This window comes from Trichosurus vulpecula, chromosome 7 (genome assembly GCF_011100635.1).
Source record: "Trichosurus vulpecula isolate mTriVul1 chromosome 7, mTriVul1.pri, whole genome shotgun sequence".
Classification (NCBI taxonomy): Eukaryota; Metazoa; Chordata; class Mammalia; order Diprotodontia; family Phalangeridae; genus Trichosurus; species Trichosurus vulpecula.
The window spans coordinates 136,924,690-136,946,852 of NC_050579.1; the positions used below are offsets into that span (position 1 = coordinate 136,924,690).

The 22,163-nt window shown below is 37.7% G+C and overlaps 1 protein-coding gene across 2 annotated transcripts in view; it reads right to left on the minus strand.

Moving 5' to 3' along the window:
- NCOA7 (nuclear receptor coactivator 7) overlaps positions 1–22,163 on the minus strand; it is a 187,613-nt gene that overhangs the window by 55,226 nt on the left and 110,224 nt on the right. For both annotated transcript variants that reach the window (XM_036767325.1, XM_036767324.1), the window contains exon 4: positions 1,065–1,144. In XM_036767325.1, coding sequence (XP_036623220.1) covers positions 1,065–1,144 — 80 coding nt within the window. The remainder of the gene's footprint in view (positions 1–1,064; positions 1,145–22,163) is intronic.

Genomic DNA, 22,163 nt, shown 5'->3' on the forward strand with positions numbered 1-22,163 from the left:
AGTCCTTATCTATAAAAATGAGGCTGGTAAAATTTAAATTAAATATTTTCACCTTTCAGGGTTGTTATGGGGATCAAATGACATGATGTATATAAAGTGCTTTGTAAACCTTGAAGCGTGATGTGAACATCAGTGTTCTTATTTTTGCCCACCCATTTATATTTAATAATTGAATATGGCATCAAGGGAGCTTAGAAATCATCAGTGTATCTCCTTCACTTTAATAGAAGAAGGAACAGAGGGCCAGAGAGGTGAAAAATGACTGAATGTTGAACCAAATCATATCATTAGTAAGTAAACAGCAAAAGCAGATTATGAACCCTAAGGCTCTGATTCCAAGTCCAGTGCTCTTGTCTTTATATTGACCTCTTCTCAATGGTGCCCAGTATTCTGCTGGGCAGAAATGGACTTTAAGAATGAAAGCTTTAGAAGTACTAGTATTACTACCAATAAAGAAAAATTCTGAGACAATGGTAAAGAGATGCTTAGGGATATCCAGAGTCCTAAGACCAGTGTTTTCAAATATAAACAAATATCTATTCCTTTTGTAATTATTGGACTGACACTATAGCTAGGCACTCTAAAAGACTTGCAGAAAAATAAAATCTCTGTTAAGGGTATTTTTTCTGTTCCAAAAGCCTTCTCCAAAGCTAGTATATGCTTAGTAATAAGGCAGCTAGGTAGCTCAGTGGATAGAGCACTGGACCCTAGTGCCAGGAAGATCTGAGTTAAAATCCAGTCTTGGACACTTACTAGCTTTCTGACACTGGGCAAGTTACTTAACCTTTGCCTGCCTCAGTTTCCTCATCTGTTAAAAGGGAATATAATAACACTAAGTTGTTGTGAAGACAAAATAAGATATTTGTAGTGTTTTGCCAACCTTAAAATGTTGCACAAATGCTAGCTAGCTAGGTGGTGGAGGTGGTGGAGGTGGTGGTGATGGTGTTGGTGGTGGTACTAATACTAGTAGTAGGAGTAGTATTGATGAGAACTGTGACAAAACTATAATTATCATTATTATCCTAAATTATATGAACACTCACAGCCATGACATTCATACTTACTGTATATTCCATAGTGCCACGGGGCTTTTGAACCACCATCTTCTTCTCTTTCTTCTCATTGGTTTTATTCTGGTTGTCATCTAAAGGAAGAACACATTTACGTATTCCCATTAAGATACTGTCTCAACTTTTTACAAGTTCAGATTACAGGATCACAGGGGAGCTGGACCGGTCATTTCAGCCTCTCTGCCTTCAGGCTAAGTGATGTCAGAAAGATAAAAATCTCTCATGCTTGAGGAGTTCCAAAAAGGAAATTCCACAGCTTCTTTCAGCAGGCAGTCACAAATCTTACAAATCTCAGAAAATTGGTCCTCACATCTGACAAAAAAGAGGACATTTTACTTATGTGAAAGAAAGCTGCTTCAAGGTAAAGATCCCAAAACTTCTGCTAAACATCCCTTATGTCACTGAGCTAAGCAAAAATAGTGGAAATGACAATGGATTGGAATATCTGGTCTTGAATTCTAGCTCTTTGATCATAAACAAGTCAATTAACCTCATTAATCAGTTTCATAATTCGTAGGATGAGAGGATTACACTAAATCAGTGATTCTCAAAGCATAGTCACACAATCATCTATAGATGTGAGTTAAGTCCTCTTGACATTCTCTACCAGTGTCCTTCTATGTTACTTCCTTAGGTGCTTATCAGCTGAGATTTTTATGTTCATAGTACCCTTTCCACTGGCCTTACATTTCCTGTATCTTAGATACTAACTCCTTCCCATTTGCAGCTTTTTGGGGGGAAGGGTCCTAAGACTACCCTAAACCATATCAGAAAAACTCTAAGATAATAGCTCATAAAAGTTTGCCTACACCCAGAAGAATATTGGCTTCAAAAGAAATACACTTGCATTTCTCTTAGCACAGTGCCTCCAATATAGTACATACTTAATAAATGTTGATTGATTGGGTGACTTGTTGAAATGCCTTTCAAGGTAAATTTATCCTCTGCATTTCATTGAGTGGCAGACATAGAATTGCTTTTTACTAGTAGGGGTAAAAAAGCTAAAAATAGAGTAAAAGTGGAATTAACAATAATAATAATGTTACAAGTGCTAGCATCATTTTAAAAAAAATGCTCCTTCCCAAGTCAGATTAATCGGTCACAAAATTTAAATGCAGTCAGGAAAATACAGATGAATAAAATATAGTTAAGTCATATAATCTTGTCACGTTCAGTTTCAAAGATGAATGAGCATTGACTACTTTGACACTGACCTGACACTTCTTTTTCTAAAGTCAGCTCAATTACCTTCACTCTACATTGCTTTAAAACAACAATACTAATGGGACATATACTTTACACGTAGGCATATCACCACAATCTGCTCCCATACCTAACCAAAAGGAAGACCGCTTCATGCAGTCTGAAAACATGAGAGGAGCCTTCAAGTCTGGGAAGATGCTGGACAGAGGCTGTTTTGTGTTTCTTGGGATGGTCTTGTCCTGGGGCCCATAATCCAAAACTCCAGGTAATGACTTGAAGCTTTCTCCATGGTGAGAATTGCATCTAGAAGACAGGGAGCCAGATCTCTTCATTTTCAGCTTCTGGAATTTCTTTCGTAGCCAGAGCTTGACTGACTCTGTCTCTCCGGTCCAAATCATAGCAGCGCTCAAATGCAAACCCAGTCAGCAGTCCAAAGTGCAGTCAGGAGCCTACAAAAAGGCTGAGCCCATCCTGGGGAAATACGACTCCTGGACTCAGATTTTAGGCCAAAACAGTCTACCTGCAAAGGAAGCAACTAACCTGGCACAAGCTCCAATCTTCCAGCTAGTACCGCTAGTTTTCCCAAGCGCGGTGCTGGGAAAGTTCCGGGTTAAATAGCAACACCACAGGCAGGCAGCACCAAAGTCTCCAGGCCTTCCCAGCAAGAACAGGTCATGGGGATGAGCCTGTCCCAGGTGGATCAAGCCGGCTGCAAGGTGGACACCGCCCTATGCCTCCACCCCCATCCCAGATCCTACCCCAGCAGCCTAAGGGCAGCCTGAGCACTTGCTAGCAGTCCTTATCCGAGGAGATCCCCAGAGCTACCCCACCATTTAAAAGATATATAAGGTCTTTGCATTTCTGCACACACAGAGACACTTTCCTATCCTTCTGAACTTTACAGCCGGACAACAGAGTTTTCACTTTCTAGATCCACATAAAGAATGCGGAACAGATTCGCCCAGTGCAATATTTTCAATAAACAGAAGAATATTGGCTTCAAAAGAAATACACTTGCATTTCTCTTAGCACAGTGCCTCCAATATAGTACATACTTAATAAATGTTGATTGATTGGGTGACTTGTTGAAATGCCTTTCAAGGTAAATTTATCCTCTGCATTTCATTGAGTGGCAGACATAGAATTGCTTTTTACTAGTAGGGGTAAAAAAGCTAAAAATAGAGTAAGAGTGGAATTAACAATAATAATAATGTTACAAGTGCTAGCATCATTTTAAAAAAAATGCTCCTTCCCAAGTCAGATTAATTGGTCACAAAATTTAAATGCAGTCAGGAAAATACAGATGAATAAAATATAGTTAAGTCATATAATCTTAAATACCTGAGGAAGGAGGAGGGTCAGACCTGGGGTAGGGATGAGGGGAGGAGGAGGAAGGAAGGAAAAGGGAGAATTGCTGCTGACGCTGCCAGGAAGGGAGGTATTTAAAGAGTTGCCCCTAAAACCCTCATTCACAGTCTATGCTTCAAATAGGCAATGTCAAGTTTCTTTTTTAAAATCCTTACAAAGTGTGAGTTTTAAGAGAGATTTAGGAAAACAGAATTAACAATCCTGTTGCTGAGGAAGAAGACCAAGGTGTCTCAGGCATTTCTAAGTTCCCTTTTAAAAATAGTAATCGCAAAGATGCATCGCTGCTTCCTAGTCATGTGCAAATGTTAGCAAATATACTTAATAATATCTCTGACAGAAATACATAGCTTATACTTAAAGTACAGTACAAGTATCCAGAAAACCTTTCAGAAAGGCTGTTGGGCTGTCATAAGATAATCAGACTCAAGATTGGAAAGGGACCTTAAATATCCTCTAGTTCAGATGCCTCATTTTGTAGAAGAGTTCCAAAGGAAGTAAAGTGACTTAGTGATACCAGTAGTAAGAGGGGCAAGAAATGAAACCCAGATCCCATAATCTTTCCTAGACTGGCCTCTCTTAGATTCTCTGCTTTTTTAAAGTCTAAAATCACCTTGTGGAAGTAATCTGTTGGCTTGAATCAGTAAATCAATACAATGCTACTACAGCAAAAAACAAACAAACAAACAACAACAAAAAAAAAAAACAACCAAGTTCAACTTGTGTGGATCACTACTCCCTCTTGATGAATAACATGTAATTCTTTTTTGAAAAAAAAATTATGTAACATAACCATAGACCACATGAAAGCACGGATACTGTTAAGTAATTTGGATAAGGTATTTCACATATGCAGAATCAAGCACAGCAACCATATATCACGTAAACTCTAATAGGAAATGTGCCAAGCAACCCGTTTTCCACTGTTGTGCTTTTTTTAAAAAACATATCACCAGCATAGGACAGCTTTGGAATTCCTCCCTCGAGGATGAATTTGCTTTCGGAAACTATAATTAGAGAAAGTGAAGACTTAAGGAGAGAGAGCTCTCATCAGAGACTGAGAATTTAGGAAAGGGACAGCATTTAGTAATAGGGCAGTTATGATCAATCAATCAATCAGCATCCCCATGGGTGGGAGAGGTGGCAGGGCATGGTTGATAGAGAGCTGGTCTTGATGCTAAGAAGATCTGGTTTAACTGGTGAAATGACCCTGAGTAAAATCACCTAACCTCTCAGTGACTTGCACTGGTAGAAGCCTTTTCCTCATTGGGAGTTCCCTTAGTACTAATGAAATTACAGGTCCAGGACCTAACCTTACCATTTGGTTTCATGTTCCAGGCCCAGTAGAGGACATACAAAGACAAAAACAACATAGACCCTTCCATCAAGGAACTTATGGTCAATGGAAAATACAATATGCACATATATAGGCATATACAAAATATAACCTTGGGGAGGGGAAGGGGTGAAAAAGCAACCAGAAGAACTAGGAAAAGTCTCATGCAGAAGTGGATTGTATAAAGTAATTTTTTTAAATAATAAAATAAATATGATGTGAGATAAAATGTATTTAAATAATTTCTAAAGGAAAAAAATTAGTATATTTGAAAATCCTTTCCTATTTGGGCTATTGACTAACATAATAAAGGCCGATATACCCATTTAACATAATTAATTGGCTAATTTTATATAGCATATATCTTTTAACCCACAAATAAATTATTATCTTTAATCCACAAATTATTAAATGATAGATATTATCTTTTTATATTCTCTCTAAAGAAATAGGAAATGAATATGTAATAAGGAAAAGATTTTACAGAACCCATATCCTTTATGCCAAACACCAACAAATACTTCTCTAAAGGAGAAAGCCAATAAGCTTTCTTCTCTGTATTTCTGATCTATCTTGAATGGTGAGGCAAGATTAAAATTCCTAAAGAAAGCAAAGGAATTTGCATTTTGAATTGCCCATTCAACAGCATTGAACACTGCAATCCAAATCATCTCATCTGAGGGATTAAAAAAAATTAACCACATTCATTGGTACCTTCTCCACTACTGTACTATAGAAAGTCTCATTGTCACAAAGAATCCTTTTCTCTTCTTCAGCATCAAAGTTTACAGCTACAACCTTCTTTCTTCAAAGACTACCTCTTTCAACTCTGTAAACACAGTTTTCATAATTGGAAGGTGAATCATAGTTTATATCCAGAAACAGTGGTTGCAATCAGTTCCATGAGCTAACAAGTAAGTAATGATCAGAATCCAGCTTGATTCTGATCTGAATTCCCTCAGGATAACATCTTCCTTCTGGTTACAGCAACCATGCAGAGCAGAAACTATGAAATCCCTGACATGCTTTTTTTTTAATCAGCTGACCTTTCACCTTGTATTCCAAAAATAACACCCATGTAATGATCATTGTCTTATATGAATTACAAAGAGCATGAATAAATGAAAGAAAAGCATTTACTAAGCAACTACGATACGCAAAGCACTATACTAAGTGTTAAGGATACAAATAGAAAAATAATGCCTGCTTTCAAGGACCTCACATTTTAACACGGGAAATAATAAATACAGGTTTTAGGTGCAACTCAGATGGGAAAAGTCCTATGGTCCTTAGAGTGCAGCAGTCAAGTAGATGGTAATGCATCTTCTCTAATGTCATTCCAATGAATAAAATCCCATCTACTTCTGATGCAGAGTCATTTGAAAGACTTTGCCAAAGACTTTGGTGGTAAGAACTTTTTTTCTGAGTTTTCAGTAGTTTTGGCTAAAAGATTTACAGAAGCAGTTGCTGGGCTTCATCTACACAAAGAGTTGTATCCCAGGATGATGGCTTCTAGGGAATGGGATGGAAGTATCCAGCTTTAATTCCTCTCTTCCAAACTGATATAGAATTGGTTAGTCCCATTAAAAGGTCAACTATTCCTTATTCACTAGGGTGTGAATAGTATCTTTTATGAACCTTTTATTACTACCCACACATTAGTTGGCATTGTAGCAGAAAACAATATAATTTGTATTTAATTTCTGGAAAACTAAATAGATTTGATACTTAAACTTATGACTCAACATTTCATCTGCTTTATCTAAGACAAATATCCTGATCTATTTTGGAGAAAAATAATCTTCACCAAAGATTTGGAGAGGGATTATCACACCAAACACTTGCCCGGTAGGTCCAACAACCAAATTTCTTAGCCTGGAGTTTTTGCATTTTATTTCAATATCAATGCTGCCACTTCAGTCATGACAAAAAGCTCCCATATGTAGTCACTAAGCATCAGAATTACTTTTTGGATCTTTAATGCAGGGGATTATAGCCCTCTCCTGGGTAGGGGAAAAATTCTCGTAAGTATAGATGCCCCAGAGAAAAGACTCCTTTAAGTTCATATCATCAAAGTCAGCCACAACTTCATTCCACCTGTTCTTGATGACACTATCAGGATCTATTCCCTCTGGTTTTCAATGATCTGTTAGAATAATCCACAGAATCACCAGATATGATCCATTCCAAACAAATGCCAAGCACCAAGGATCCTAAGAGATAAAGTTACATTCCAGGTGTGTGCACTGGGAATTGGGAATAGCCAATACACTCTATTCCTGAAAGGTACTTTTCAGTGGAATGACACTGGCCTTCTGGCTATTCCAATTTGTATTGATATACTCATGAATAAAAGAATGTAGCTAAACTCTCTGTATCTGAGGTGATAAGAGAAGGGTTTGGCATGTACATAACTTCGGCCTTCTGAGCATGTGTGATTGAGGAATCACTGACAACGACTTTACTCCCTTTCTCACTTTTACCCTCTCAAATCCTCTCACTGAAGGACTGACTGTAGTAGAAGGAAGAAGTAAGTGAGAGCTATCTATAATTTCTGAATCAGATAGACCAATTTTTAATAATAGAAAACACAAGAAAAACAATATTAACAGACAACTAGTTTTTTACAGCCTACTTGAATTCACCTAAGAGTAGCTGAATGTATGTACATAGGCATACATAGCTTTAATGTTTGCAATTATTTTCTTCTGAGGAAATTACTATGGATATCATTATCTATTTTATAGATTAGGGCTGTCCAAAGTGCCGCCCGAAGTACAATTTATGCGGCCCACCTACGAGCATAGAAATTTACATAAATGCTTTAGTAAATGAAGCCAAGCTACCCCAGAGCTCTCACTAAAATGGCAAATCAAAATATACTGTCTATTGTTTCAATAAAAACCTAAGGTTGGACAGCCCTGTTATAATGAAACTGAAGCTCTGAGAAGTTGTGACTTGTCCATCATTAACCAACCAGTAAATGTCAGAGGCATGATTTCATTATACCACCTCTCCCATAAGCCCCCTTCTCTACCCTGACACTGCAACCAGTCAGATACAGGCCCACATTAACACATGTCTAGACTACTGCAAGAGCCTTTTAGTTGGTCTTCCTGCCATATATCTCTCCCCATTCCAGGCCATCCTTCATTCAGCTATCAAAGTGATTTTTCTGAAGAGTAGGTTGGACCATGTCACCCTCTACAGTGGTTCCCTAGTACCTTTGGGACAAAATATAAAACTCTCTGGAATTCAAATCCCTTCAACACCCTCTCCCCCCATTCATTTTTTCAGTCTTCTCATACTTTTCTCCTTTCCCCCCTACTACTTCCCAAGGAATTCTGCAATCCAATGATACTTGCCTCCTTGCTATTCCTCAGGCAAGATTCTCCATCTCCAGACTCCATGCATTTTCAATGGCTTTCCCTCATGCCTAGAATTCTCTCTTTCCTCCCCTCCTTCTTCTGCCTTCTCTGATTTACTTCAAGACTCAGCTGAACTCACACCTTCTACAGGAACCTTTTCTTGATCCTTCTTAATGCAAGAACTTTCCCTTGGTTGACTATACCCAATTTATCCTGTATGTCTTGTTTGTGCCTAGTTGTTTACAGGCTCTCGCCTTGATTAGACTGAATTCCTTGAGAAAAGAAACTGATTTTTGTCTTCTTTTTTTTTTAATCCCTAGCACTTAGTACAGTACCAGGTACACAGTGGGTGCTTAGTACATGTTTATTGATGATTATTGACTTTCCTACAAGTTTACAGAACTAAATTCATATATACCATTAAACACTATCAGCACATAATAAGAGTATTTGTTAATCAGTCAATAAGCATTTATTATTTCTTACCTGGCTCCACCACTTTGGGATTTCACTGACTGACTTTTCCACTATGCCCCAAGACATCTCATTTTTTAGCTGGCTGCATCACTTTGGGACTTCTCTGATTTTTCTACCATGTCCCCAAATCAAGTATTTTCCCCCAGCTTTCCATCCATTGATTTTCCCCCATTAGATTGTAAGCTCCTTGAGGGCAGGGACTCTTTTATTTTTTTAAATATCATATCACCAGAACTTTAAGCCCAGTGCCTAGCACATAGTAGATGTTTACTGACTGCTATGTGCCATGTAAGATAATGAGGGAGATAAAATGCAAACAATTATGTAGCAACAAGATATATACAAATTGGAAATAATCGGTAGAGATAAAGAACTGGTAGTAAAGAGGATTAGGAAAGGATTCTTATAGAAGGTGAGACTATGTGGGACACGAAGTAGTCGGGAATGGAGGAGGAAGAGAATTCCAGAAAGGAGGGGCAGCCAGTGAAAATGCATGGGGTCAGAAGATGGAATGTCTTGTATATGGAACAGCAAGGAGGCCAGTGTTACTGAGTTGCAGAGTTCCTTGGAAGAGATAAGGTATAAGAAGACTGGAAAGGTAGGAGGGGTCCAGGTTGTGAAGGGCTTTGAATATCAAATACCAGGTTTTATATTTGATCCTGGGGGTGATAGGGTACCATTATAATTCATTGAGTAGGGGGCTGATGCAGTGTATTGGCAATTAAGGTGGGATTTTTTTTTTTTTACTGTTTTCTCTTTGAGAATGCTAAAGTTATCAAATGCCTTTGAGTAAGTCTTATTAGGTGCTAAGCTGCAGGCCCACACCATTTTGCTGATTAGGTGTGAAGCCTTCTAGGGCCTAAACAGGGTATATAAACTCAGAGGTTAGTGTTTTGTTTGGGGCTTTCACTCACTGGAAGAGTGTTGGTGTGGAGACTGGGTAACCACTGGAGCCCCTCCGCCAGCCTTGAAGAAAACCCAGATGTTGGTGCTTCTCTTTTTGGTAACTATGTATGTGATGTCTTGATTAAACAAAGTCTGTCTATTTGAATTGCGTTATTTGATCTGTTAATATTCTCTGTTTGTAATTTCTATTTGTATTTGCTCTGAAGTTCAGGGTGCTGGCTTTTCCTCCTGAACTAAGTGAATGATATTTATATGTTTGATTAAAGTGAGATTATTAACCCCTTAAAGTCACTTTCCTTAGAAAAGCAGATCAAAGAACCTGTGCTGGCAGCTCTTGTTGCTGGTCTTGTTGGGTCTTACACTTCAGCAGCACCTGTTAGGTCACATTGTTGTTACACGCAGTCAGATTTGTGCTTTACAAAGACCAATTTGACAGCTGAGTGGAGGATAGACTGGAATGGAGAGAGACTTGTGGCAGGGAGAGCAATCCGCAGGCTATTGTAATAGTGCAGGCATGAGGTGATGAGATGATGAGGTGGCAGTGTCAGGAGGGGAGGAAGCATATACAAGAGGTACTACAAAAATGACCACTGGTTATTACTGCTTACCCTTCTGACAGCCATACAAAAATGTGAAGGGAAAAGACCAGAAGTGTTAGAAGTATCTACAAACACACTATACCATTAATTTGATTGGTTTCTGGGCTCCTTAGTTAATGTTACTAGTAATGTCAGTATACCACTTGATTAAATTTGTAGAAGGGAATGGTTTGTGAAATACCGAGAAAAAACCAAATGAAAACAACATAAAGAGGTCAGAGATGTAGACAAAATTTAAAAAAAAAATACAAATACTATGCATCTTAATACATGTATTCAGAATGCTGAACATAGATATTTAACAGAGAAACACCTCTTAAAGTAGTTATGTTGAAGAACGAGGATGATAACGAATTGAAACTGAGATGAGCTGACCATATTCATGAGGCAATTAAAAAAGTCAACACTATTTGGGAACAGATCTAGCCAAGGTTTTGGGGGAGGGCTTCTAGTATACAGAATGAGATAGCCATAGGTCCTACAATATAATGTCATACCTATTTTTGGCTTCTGTTAGAGATCAGCTAGGTTCCTCTCAAGAACACTAGAGTGTTCTAAACATTATACTTCAAATTCCCTTAGGTTTATGTTAGATTAGACCTAGAGAGACTTAGGGGAAAAAGAAAAGTCAATGCCAGGTAATCAAAGATGTAGTCTTTTTTAGTAGTTCTCTGAACAGTTGCTAATATAATTTTTAAAAGTCATTAGGCCCTCAAATTCTATTAGGGACAATTCTGCACAAGTCCTGTCCCCTTGCTGTCCTTGAAAAACCCATTTTAATTTCTGTTCTTGATTCTGGTCATCTTAATATTAGGGATTGGGTGGGTGTGTGAATGGGGAAAACAACAAGAATTTATTAAGTGCCTACTATGTGTCAGGTACTGTGCTAAGCATTTTACAAATATAATCTTATTTGATCTTCACAACAAGCCTGGGAGGCATATGGTATCCCCATTTTGAAGTCAGGGAAACAGACAGAAGTTAAGTGATTTGCCCAAGGTTACACAGGATAGTAAGTGTCTGAGGCTGGACTTGAACTCAAAGCTTCCTGACTGTAGGAGGGCTCTTTGATACAGGTGAGACCTGTGTGATTTCACTGGCATAGGAAAGTTCTGGATGAGGAAACTTCAAACCAACAAAGGTTGGTACCTCCCCTGTAATTGACGGGCTTAGAGAATGATTTGCACAGTCAGGAAAGCATTATGTGTAAGAGATGGGACTTAGAACCAGGTCTTCCTATCTCTACAGTAATTTTTCTTTTCACCAGGTACCAGTAGAAAGTTACTACTAGGTACTAGTGGAAAATAACATTGCTACTTGGTAATGTTAAAAAACAGCAACCACTCCACAAATGTAGCATTAAACATCACACCTCTCTCCTGAATCTGTGTTTAATTTTTTTAAAAGCTAAAAGTGTGTGGTAAGGTCTGATTCTATAGAGACATTAAGCTCCTATGAGACCAATCATCTCTTTCTTAGATCTGATACATGGGGGCATGTATTCAGACTCTAATCCATTGCACTAATCCATTATTGTTTTAAAGATGTGCATTTGGGAGAAACACACAATGGTAGACTTTTAAGAGGGAACTAAAAAACACAGTGGATAGAGAGCTGGACCTGGAGTCAGGAAGACCCAAGTTCAGATTTAGACCCAGACACTTAATAGTTGTGTGACTCTAGGTAATCACTTAATCTTTGTCAGTTTCCTTAACTATAAAATATGGGGATAATAATAGCATCTCCCAAGGGTGTTGTGAGGATCAAATGAGATGATATTTGTAAAACATTTAGCACAGTAGTGCTGGCGCTATTAAGCATATAGTAAGTAATTAATAAATACTTGTTTCTTTCTCTCCCTTTTAAAATTGACCAATTATTAAGAACAAATTACTTTAGAAAATATTTAGCCTCAACATATCGATATGCTTGCACTAACCTGTTGTATATACTTTGTGATCTTCAAGTTTACCTGAGTAATCTTTTTAACTTAGGATCTTCTTCTTCCCTATTCCCTCCAGCTTGAAGTGATTTCTTCCTTCTCCCAATTTGTTCAGCATTTTCTTTTGTACCTCACTGATGTGCACAGCAAATCCTACTTTGTATTACATTTACTTGTGTTTATACCTTATCTCCTCTACTGTCAGCTCCATGTGGGCAGGGTACCGGTCTCCCATTGATCTTTATACAGTTATTCTTTCAACATCACAGCTTTTCCATCCTAGTTTTGATATATCACAGGTTGACATAAGAAATTAAATGGGAATTTGGGGGGAGTTTTGTGAAAGCTGCAGACATATGAAGGCCAGCAGACTACACAGAAAAAGTTTAGAAACTCAGAAATGCATAAAATATACATATATTATTGTATAGCATCAACATATTTTATCTTTTAATATGACAATAATTCAGACTTCTTCTCTGGCATGAAGGGAGGGCCAAAAATTGGTATAGGGATTTTTCAGATCAAGGGGGTGCTGTGCCCCTAATCCCCACGATATGGAAGGGATAACTGTATTCCACTAGCACAATGGATCACCTATACAAGCAGCTCAATAAATACTTATTGACTTAAATTAGGCACTCATTGGCAGAGACTAGAGAGTTCCGTCTTTTGTAACAAGGTAGATAAAATGCAATAAAATAATTTTCATGTTGCTTTTCACATCCATTCCATTAATGATTTGGGAAAATGTTTAGAGAAGCTTTGCCTGTTATCTTTATGGCTGTTTGCTCCATTTATGGACATAAATTGGAACATGAAAGTAACTAACATTAAAGATAAAATACTCTAAAGATAAAGGATTGCAGTAATATAGGCTTTGAGATTTTAAAAAATAATAATTAGAGGAAAAATCTTAGTATATAATTCTCAAGTTGTTTACTCCATTTGATATAAGACTACAGCTATTGTTGGAGGCACAGGCTCAAAATTGCTGGATATCTGTTTTTATAAGATTGTAGGGTGATTACAGGATTTAGGGCTATAAGGGAACTTAGAAGCAGAGGTATGCTGGATTTAACTGGCTCCCCAGGAAAAAAAATGTATGCAGGATATATGTTTAATCTGTATTATTAACATTTACTCCAATATTATCTTAAATCTAGATAATGAACCAAGCAATAAGCCAAGCTCTGATTTGGTTTGCCAATTTCTGAGGTATAAATGCTCATAGTGAAAGTGTAGCAATGGACCAGAGAGCCAATGAGAGCTGGCATCAGCATGCCCCTGCCTTAAATGCCATCCAGTCAATACCCTCCTTTTACAGATGAGAGAACTAAGACCCAGAGAGGTTGAATTACCTGTCACATAGGTAGTACGTCCTCCAACTCCAAAGCCATTATACATTTTGCTGCACCATCCTACCTCAGAGAGCTTAGTGCTTAGAAGGATCTGTGATCTCATTTATTTGGGTGCTCTCTCCAATTATGTGAATCAGAACCCATCCATCCCTGCCCCATCCATCCACAAGTTCAACATAGTGAAGGTGAAGTCAATAAAGATTCTTATTATCTATTGTTAAAGGGACAGGAATTTTATTTTGAGTCATTAAGAAATTCTAAATACAAGATTCCTTTGGGAAAAAGGTGTGGTCCCATAATACCCTTGCATTCAGGAAATATCCCTGTTCTTTGCAGAGGGTTCTTTGCTGTTCTCTTACCAAAGAAACATGTACAAAAAGACCCCATCATGGCATATAGAGGACCATCGCTGTGGTCATTTTTGTTGTTGCTGTCACCCCAGTGACACTAATTGAGACAAGGGAAATTACTTTGGTTGTTTTAAGCTAATTCCAAATGCTGTACTAGTTTTCAACCCTAAAACCAACATATATTATGAGTCTGTTTTCAACGATGATTAGCTCTAGTGGTTAATTGACTCTGGACTGATGACTAGAGGAGAGTATGAGGCTCATGACTTTGTGCAGCTCTGCCTCACTTAAATCTAATTTACGGGAAAATCAAGACATCATCCTTGTGATGTCATTCATTGGTCCTCTTCTGGAAAGAAGGAAGAACGACAATAGCAACAAGCCAAGAATTTCTAACATCAGTATGTTTCAGACTATAGTTGAGGCAGGAGAGGAGGAATAGTCTTCTGATGGTAATCTTTTTCTTCTTCACTAGGTTGTAGTTGTTCATCCTTCATTCTTGAAGAGGACCAATGACATCAGCAGGGTGATGCCTTGAATTGCAAGTAAATTGGATTTAAGTGCAGCAGAGCTGTGCAGAGTCATCAGCCTCCTTCCTCCAAAGTCAATGGAGTCCAGTGGCAAGACATAAGTCAAGGAGACTGGAGGCGGCCCCAGACTCAGTGGGAGACCTTGGCCTTTTTAAGCTAAGGTCTTTCCCAGGTCTCAGTTTGTCTGAGGCAATGCCCGCTCAGTAGTTAAAGGCTAGGTGAGAACTGAGGCAAAAGAGAGCCTAGTTTGCCTACACAAAAGAATCAACCTGGGAGGGGAAGACCCTTAGAGCATCTGGCCAGAACAGAAATAACCACCATTTACACTCACTCTGAACCATCAAAATCCAAACAATGAACTAGTGAAGTTTGGGCTGGGACCTATCATTGGCTAATTAGTAAAAGTCAGAGTGATTTGGGTTTAAAGGCTCCATTTGAATCATAATGGACTTTATCAAAGCCTGGTTTTCCAGAGCTATACAGTTATCCCTTCTACACCTCAGGTGTTGAGAGTGCAGCACAGGCCACCCCTTCACAATCTGGAAAATCTCCATAAAAATTTTTGGCCCTCCCTTCATTCCAGTCTAAATTTTTTCTTTTTCTTTTATAGGGGGTTTACAGTACCTTATTGTAAAATTTGGATATATTTATGGCATTAAAAGATAAAATACATTGATATCACTGTTATGTGTAATTAGGGTGGGATTTTTTTTTTTTTTACTGCTTTCTCTTTTGGAATGCTGAGGTAATCAAGTATCTTTGATGCGTTTTGCTTTTCAAATGTAATGGCAAGCAAAGTATATTTTTTGTTGTCTTTGTTTTGGAGTTCTTCTTAGCACTAAGGAATCAGGAGTCTTTGATGACCTGCTTATGTCAAGGGAAGGCCTAAGTCACATTAAGTTTGAGTTGCATGGTTGTGATGCCCTTTGACCCTGAAGAAGTGTATATAAACTCAGAGGTTAGCGTTTTGCCTGTGGGGGCACACTCGTTGAAAGAGTGTTGCTGATGAGACTCTGGGCGGCTGTTGAAAGACCCCCCTCCCCTCCCCACTTTGAAAACTCAGATGTTGGTGCTTCTCTCTGGTAACTATGTATGTGTTGAGATGTTGGACAGACAGCTAGAAGCCTGTCTGCTGGTTTGTGTTATTTATTCTGTTTATATAATTTCTACTTTTAATTTCTGTTGGTATTCTCTCTGAAATTCAGGGTGGTGGCTTTTCCCCCTGAACTAAGTGAATGATATATGTATGTTTAATTACAGTGAGATTATTAACCCCTTAAAGTTGCTTTCCTTAGAAAAGCAGATCAAAGAACCTGTGCTAATGCCCCTTCTCTGTGCTCTTGTTGTTGATCTTTCACCCCCACGACAACATTGTTGTTACAATCATACAATACAATATACAATTTATGCATTTCTAAGTTTATAAACTTTTTTGGCATCATCTACTGGACTTTGAGTATAATCTGTGGCTTCCACAAAACTTCCCCGAAATTTCCATTTAATTTCTTATGTTGCCCCACAAAGTATTGAGACCACAATGATGAGAGTCTCAGTGTGGAAGGGATAACTGTATTTCCAGAAATCATAAAAGAAAACTACATGAGACAAGAGTTAATTGTACCAGTTTTTTCAAAAAACAAAACAACCTCCCCCTGCCCAAAAAGACAACAACCCAATAATAGAATAAATAGAGAAGAAAAAAAAATCTGACCCTCACAACCCAAGATTCCTTGTGGAGTATTAGTGATTAAAATTTATATTCCTTTGGACAGAGTACCCACATGTAAGGTTATGACTCCTCAAGTGGAAGGGGGAGGGAGAGGAGGAAGAAGAAATAGCACTACCCAACTGGGAACTGACCAGTTGGGTAAAATTAAAGTTCTAGGGTTAAAAAAAAGTTCCTATCCAGTTCTTTACTCATGTTCCAGAGTATATGGTTTCTCTTTTCCCAGCTCTAGAGCCTAAATATTCAGAATAGCTTTTTTTTTTAATGAAATTAAGATAAATTATGCTACAGTCCTTTACCTAGAATTTAGAGTCATAAAAAGTGCATTGGATTTGGAGTGGGAAGACTGATTCAAATCCCTACTGGGCAAAGCATTTCTCATATTTGGACCTCAACTTTGCTCATACATAAAATAGGACAGGGATTTAACAAGATCTGTGGTGTCAAACTCAAATAGAAAGGAGGCCATTAAACCACACATATCCTTGAGGACTGCATATTGGCTTGGAAAATCACATATTAACATTATCTATGTTCTATAGTATTTTTATTTATTTTGTTAAAATATTTCCCAATTAAGTTTTTTTTTAGACATTCTTCATACTGATGGAGTATTTAAGTCTGTAATGTACTAAATGATACCATAATAGCTAAAACATGAATATTTCTGTTGAGGTATTAATTTGCCACCCAATTAAGTTTTAATCTGGTTTGCAACTCACTCTTGATGCCCATTTTTGACGCTGGGATTGATGAGTTCACGGTACACCCCAAGAATGTTGGGGTACCACCTGAAATGATGAGAAATAGATATATGGGTCCTATTGTCCTGAAAATATTTACTTGGATAGTCTCCAAGTTAAAGAAAAGCATTTATTGGGGTGATGCGCCCAAGAGGGCCGTGTTCCCACATGAGAGAAACAGAGTATAGGTAGCAGGCCCTACTGCCCTAAGGAAGCAAATGTTCTCCTTTGAGTTATAACTTCCATAATCCCACAATTTTGTCTTTCTTTAAACCCAGCTAAATAAAAAGAGTTAGGTATAGGAGGGAACCTTTTAAATTTATTCCCGGTATATTGTTCCTTTTTTTTTTTAATTAGCAGAAAAAAAGGTTGAGAATTTCAAAAGGTCTGTGTGAAATTGACTTGTTTTTTATAGGAGCTGTGAAGTGGTAGCCAGGGCAGGAAGTAAACCCTGAGCAAAGGCAGTAGGAGGTTGTGGCAGTGGAAAGGCAATCGGGCAAGTCAGTCCCTAGTCTGCTCACAGCAGAAAAGAAACAGTTTCAGGGATTTTACAATAGCTAGTTCTTCACAGTTCCTTTATTCTTTTCCTCTGGACTCTGCATTTCACATGTTAGGTTCTCCATGATGTAAGTTATCATTTCTAAAGGAAAATTAATTATGTTCTAATCAACTTAAAATAAACTTTTAGGAAATGCTTTTACCTAATATAGGGGTTGTAAGGGTACCCAATGTTTTGATAACATTTAAGTTCTTTTACCACACAGATGATACAAACTGAAATATCAAAAGATGCGGTGAGCAAAACCCATCAGTGAAGAAAAAATGGCCACCAAATTTGGCCCAGAATTTCTTTACCTGTCTAAGAAGCAATCTATTTCCAGCACCTCTAGCCTGAAGCTGCTAAAAACTTTCTTGACCTAGTAGGTACTGCAAGGGTCTCAGAAATGTGACAACCGAAAATTTCTGAGAGACAGTTTCTAGTAAATTAAAATCAATTTTATTGACTATATTTAGAAAGCAGTCAACAAAACAGGTTCATTGTTCCCTCAGTAGCAAAGAGACTGAACCTGTTGAATCAATATTTATAAAGTCTTTCCAAAAAGGGTACACCTGAGGGTGAAAATCAACTCTGGTTAACAAGTAATGACAGAGAATGAACATTATAATGGGAGGTGGGACATATTACAATGAAGGTCTAGGTGACACTGAGCAGCCAAATCTTGGTCAGAGAGATTTATCAATTTCCACATCACTTGCCTGACAAAAGGGAGAATCCACATCTTCCCCCACCTGAGTAAACACAAGGAGCAGGAATCTACCCATTCACCTAAATTAAGAATTCCTTTCCTGTCACTGATTAGATCATAGCATTCATGGCTAGGCAAGTCTTTGAACAAGATTTCCCACACTGGTTGATTTCTAGATGAGGAAGTAGAAAAGGGGAAAAACCTTGGTCCTAATTCAATAGCTAGTTATTAAATACAAGAGAGAAATAATCATTTTTCTCAGAAGCTCTAAAGCTACAATGAAATGCGGGCCAGAAGGGTACATAACTTGCAAGGTACTTTGGAAGTATCAAATAGGTAGAATAGAATAGGATAGGAATGCTTTCCTAACATTAGCATTAAAGGAAAAAAAGCGGGAAGGTGCTACAATGAATATGCAGTAACGTGCCAATGTTGTTGAATCATCTCTATGAGATTATAAGGTCTCTTTAATTAGGTATGGGTACTAGAAGAAAGGAAATAAGCATTTATTAAGTCCACTATGGGCCAGGCACTCCAAGTACTTTACAAGTATCCCATCTGGTCCTCACCACAACCTTGTGAGATAGGTACTATTGTAATCCCCATGTTACAGTTGAGAAAACAGAGGAAGACAAAAAATTAAGGGTTATACAGCTAATAAGTGTGTCAGGCAGTATTTGAACTCCAATCTTCCTAGCTCCAGGATAGCATTGGATCTACTGTGCCACCCATCTGCCTTTCACAGAACTAGCACTGCATACAGCCAATTTCCTTACTACCTGTACATGAAAGGAACCTGTCATCCAGCCACCAACCTATTATCTAGCTCTGTCTACGTTAAATGATCCTATGTGACCTGGAATTTAATCCTCCCTTAGATATCTATTAGATATGTTAACACTGGACAGATGACTTAACTTTATTGGGCCTCAGTTTCCTTATTTCTAAAGTGATGGGGCTGGATTTGATAAGCTCTAAGCTCCCTTCCAGCTCTAATTGGCTGGAGGGTTTTATTACAGGATTTGGTTATATGTGATTAATGAAAATACTATGAAATTATTTTATTTGCATCAAAGTTACATGGAAGGAGGGGGGCTTTTTGGGGGGAGGTTAGGGGTAGAGGGAACTGGAGAACCAATGATTTCACTGGTAGAGGGAACTCCCAGCATGGAAATTCCCTTAAATAATGCAGATTGGTAACTCATTTTGAAATTATATCCCTAGAGAGTTGCCCGGAGGCACTGAGAAGTTAAATGACTTGCATATGGTCACCTGAACAGCATGGTTTACAGGCAGAGCTTGAATCTAACTCTGCCTGAATCCAAGGTCAGCCCTCTATCAGGCAGTATATCACGTTGTCTTTCAAGAAAGGATTATTTATTATAATTTTTAAAAAATAAGATATATTTGATTAATCCAACATAATTTTTCAAGGAAAAATGACACAATCAGATGTTACTGAAAGTTTTCAGGAAATTTTTTTTTTTCAAAACTAAATCACATCAAGCCTCCTACCTTAAAGATTTGGGATATCCTGAAATTTGGCCTGAGATTGCTTTTATTTCAATCCAATTCAAATGTTTACCAAGCATATACATGTGGGACACATTGGTTTTAATGCTCAATACACTGTTAATCATAAGTCACTTTTCATTCTATCTGATATTGATATGGTATCATACTAATTGGTATCATTCTGTTTTCTTTAAAATGTTTATATGACTAGACTCAAAGTGATGATCTTAATCATACCCTTCAATTTACTAACCACAACAGAGTCTGCCAGTTTTCTTCATATTGAATGTTTGATTAAAGATAGTCAAGAGTAAATGAAGTAAAAGTTGGGCAACCTAGCTCTGGATAAAAGTTAGTCTCTATTCATTGTCTGTGAGGCCTAACATTTCTTAAATTAGTGTAACTTTGAAGAGAATGTCCTTAGCAGTACTTCCTGCTTGACCTGCTCATACATGGCCATGAATCTGGCTAAAGTAGCATAACTTTGGCCTTGTGCACTTGCCATGGGAAACGAAGACAGAAATGTAGCTTTCATACTTGTGGTTGGAAACACCAAGATAAACAGATCCATGTAGGGAAGAATGTCTAGGTAGGTGGTCATGGCATCAAAGAATTTTCTCAGTTACTAGTGGTTACTTTTCCGTTATGGTAAACAGAGATAATCCAGCAAAGGAAAAACACAAAATTCTGTTTACTAATGTTTTACCTACTAAGATTTTTTTTTTAAACTGGATTGGTTGGATACTGTGATTTGAAAGCAAAGTTAATGAAGAAACTAAGGATAGAGAATTGGTTACTTAAATGCCATACTCTGCACAAAAAAAAACAAAAAAAACAAAAAAAACATTTCCCTGTAGACACAGCTTTGGTTTACATCCCTAGGAATATCTCCTATTATCACTAATATTGTAGTTCTCTCAAGTAATATTCTGCTTTGCTGTCCTATACTATTGATTTGATTTACATCCCTAGGAATATCTCTTATTATCACTAATACTGTAGTTCTCTCAAGTAATATTCTGCTTTGCTGTCCTATACTATTGATATTAATTCTTTTGCACTAAAAAAAAAATTGATCCCACAATCACCATTTAAAATTGATCCCACAGTCACCGTTTTTGCTTTGCTTTATTCTCTGAATACAATTGGGAGATGTTTTATTGTACTTTGAACCTCTCTTTCACCTTCAGAAACTGAAGAGACAGATTTCAATCTATGAATTACTTATTACAAAATTTGGGACATTATCTTATTTCTTGATAAGGAGTTGACAAGTAAGTTCCTAGGTCAAGACTTCGTAACTTTATCCCAAGTTTACCACTGCTCAAGAGGAAAAGAGGGACATAAGAAACTTCTTTATCTTTATGAGTAGTTAACTACCTTCACTGTTCTGTTGAATTGCCTATTTTATAATGTTTATAAGTACCTGCTGCATGTAGAACTTAACTACATTAGACTTTGGTAGAGATATAAAATTAAGATAAGAAAAAGCCCCTGCCTCAAAGAGTCTAATAATAGGATAATAATATTATTTATGATTTATAAAGTACTTTAAAGTTTACAAAGTACTTTACATATACATTATCTCTGAATAATACATACATACATTATTATAAGATATCCACAGAAATAGTTATAATGTCAGATGTAGGATTGTGTGTCCATAGACAGACAACATGGGAGTTTCTTCAATGCTTGTGGCTGTAAGAGAAAGCCTCATTAATTGGGGGAAATTCTCTGACCTGCATCTTCCAGAAAGGTACAAATGAGCTTGAGAACATGGCACTGTCACCCAGAATAGCCTGATTGGGAAATTGTACTTAAGGTGCATTTTATTTAAAAAGAAGATGGATGCCTCTTTCAAGGGCAAGTGACTTGGAGGCACCGGTTGTGGAAATAATGGAACTGTCAGCCTCTTCAAAAAAGCTTTTTAGCTTTAGATACTATTTCTTGGATCTATTTTCATCTGAGGGAGTTAGGTCTATCCTGGCATCCAGTAAGAAACCATGTGTAAAGGGAAATGGTCTCAGGTCCTTCTTTCCCTCTGAATGGTCTCCCAAGAAACAGGCCTTTTCATTCATTTTTTTATGGTCTGGGTTCAGGAAGCTGAGTTTCTTAACTTGATTATGAGAGTGAGCCTCAGGAATATGGAAATCAGACTCTAGCACAGGTATTTGTGTTGGTAAACAAAACGGGCTCTTAGCACTCAGTTCAACCAAGTGCCCTTGAAGAGTTTGGCCTTTGTTTCCTTGATAAGATTGAGAGTCCTTGGTGACCTCCTTGCCTCAGGGGAGGGCCTAGTTTACACATGAGTTTGAGTGACATGTTTGGGACATCACAGGCTTTTAGACCACATGGGTTTAAGTGGTGTCTTTGTGACGATTTTAGGTCATGTGGGTGAGTCGCATGTGTGACTCACCCTTGA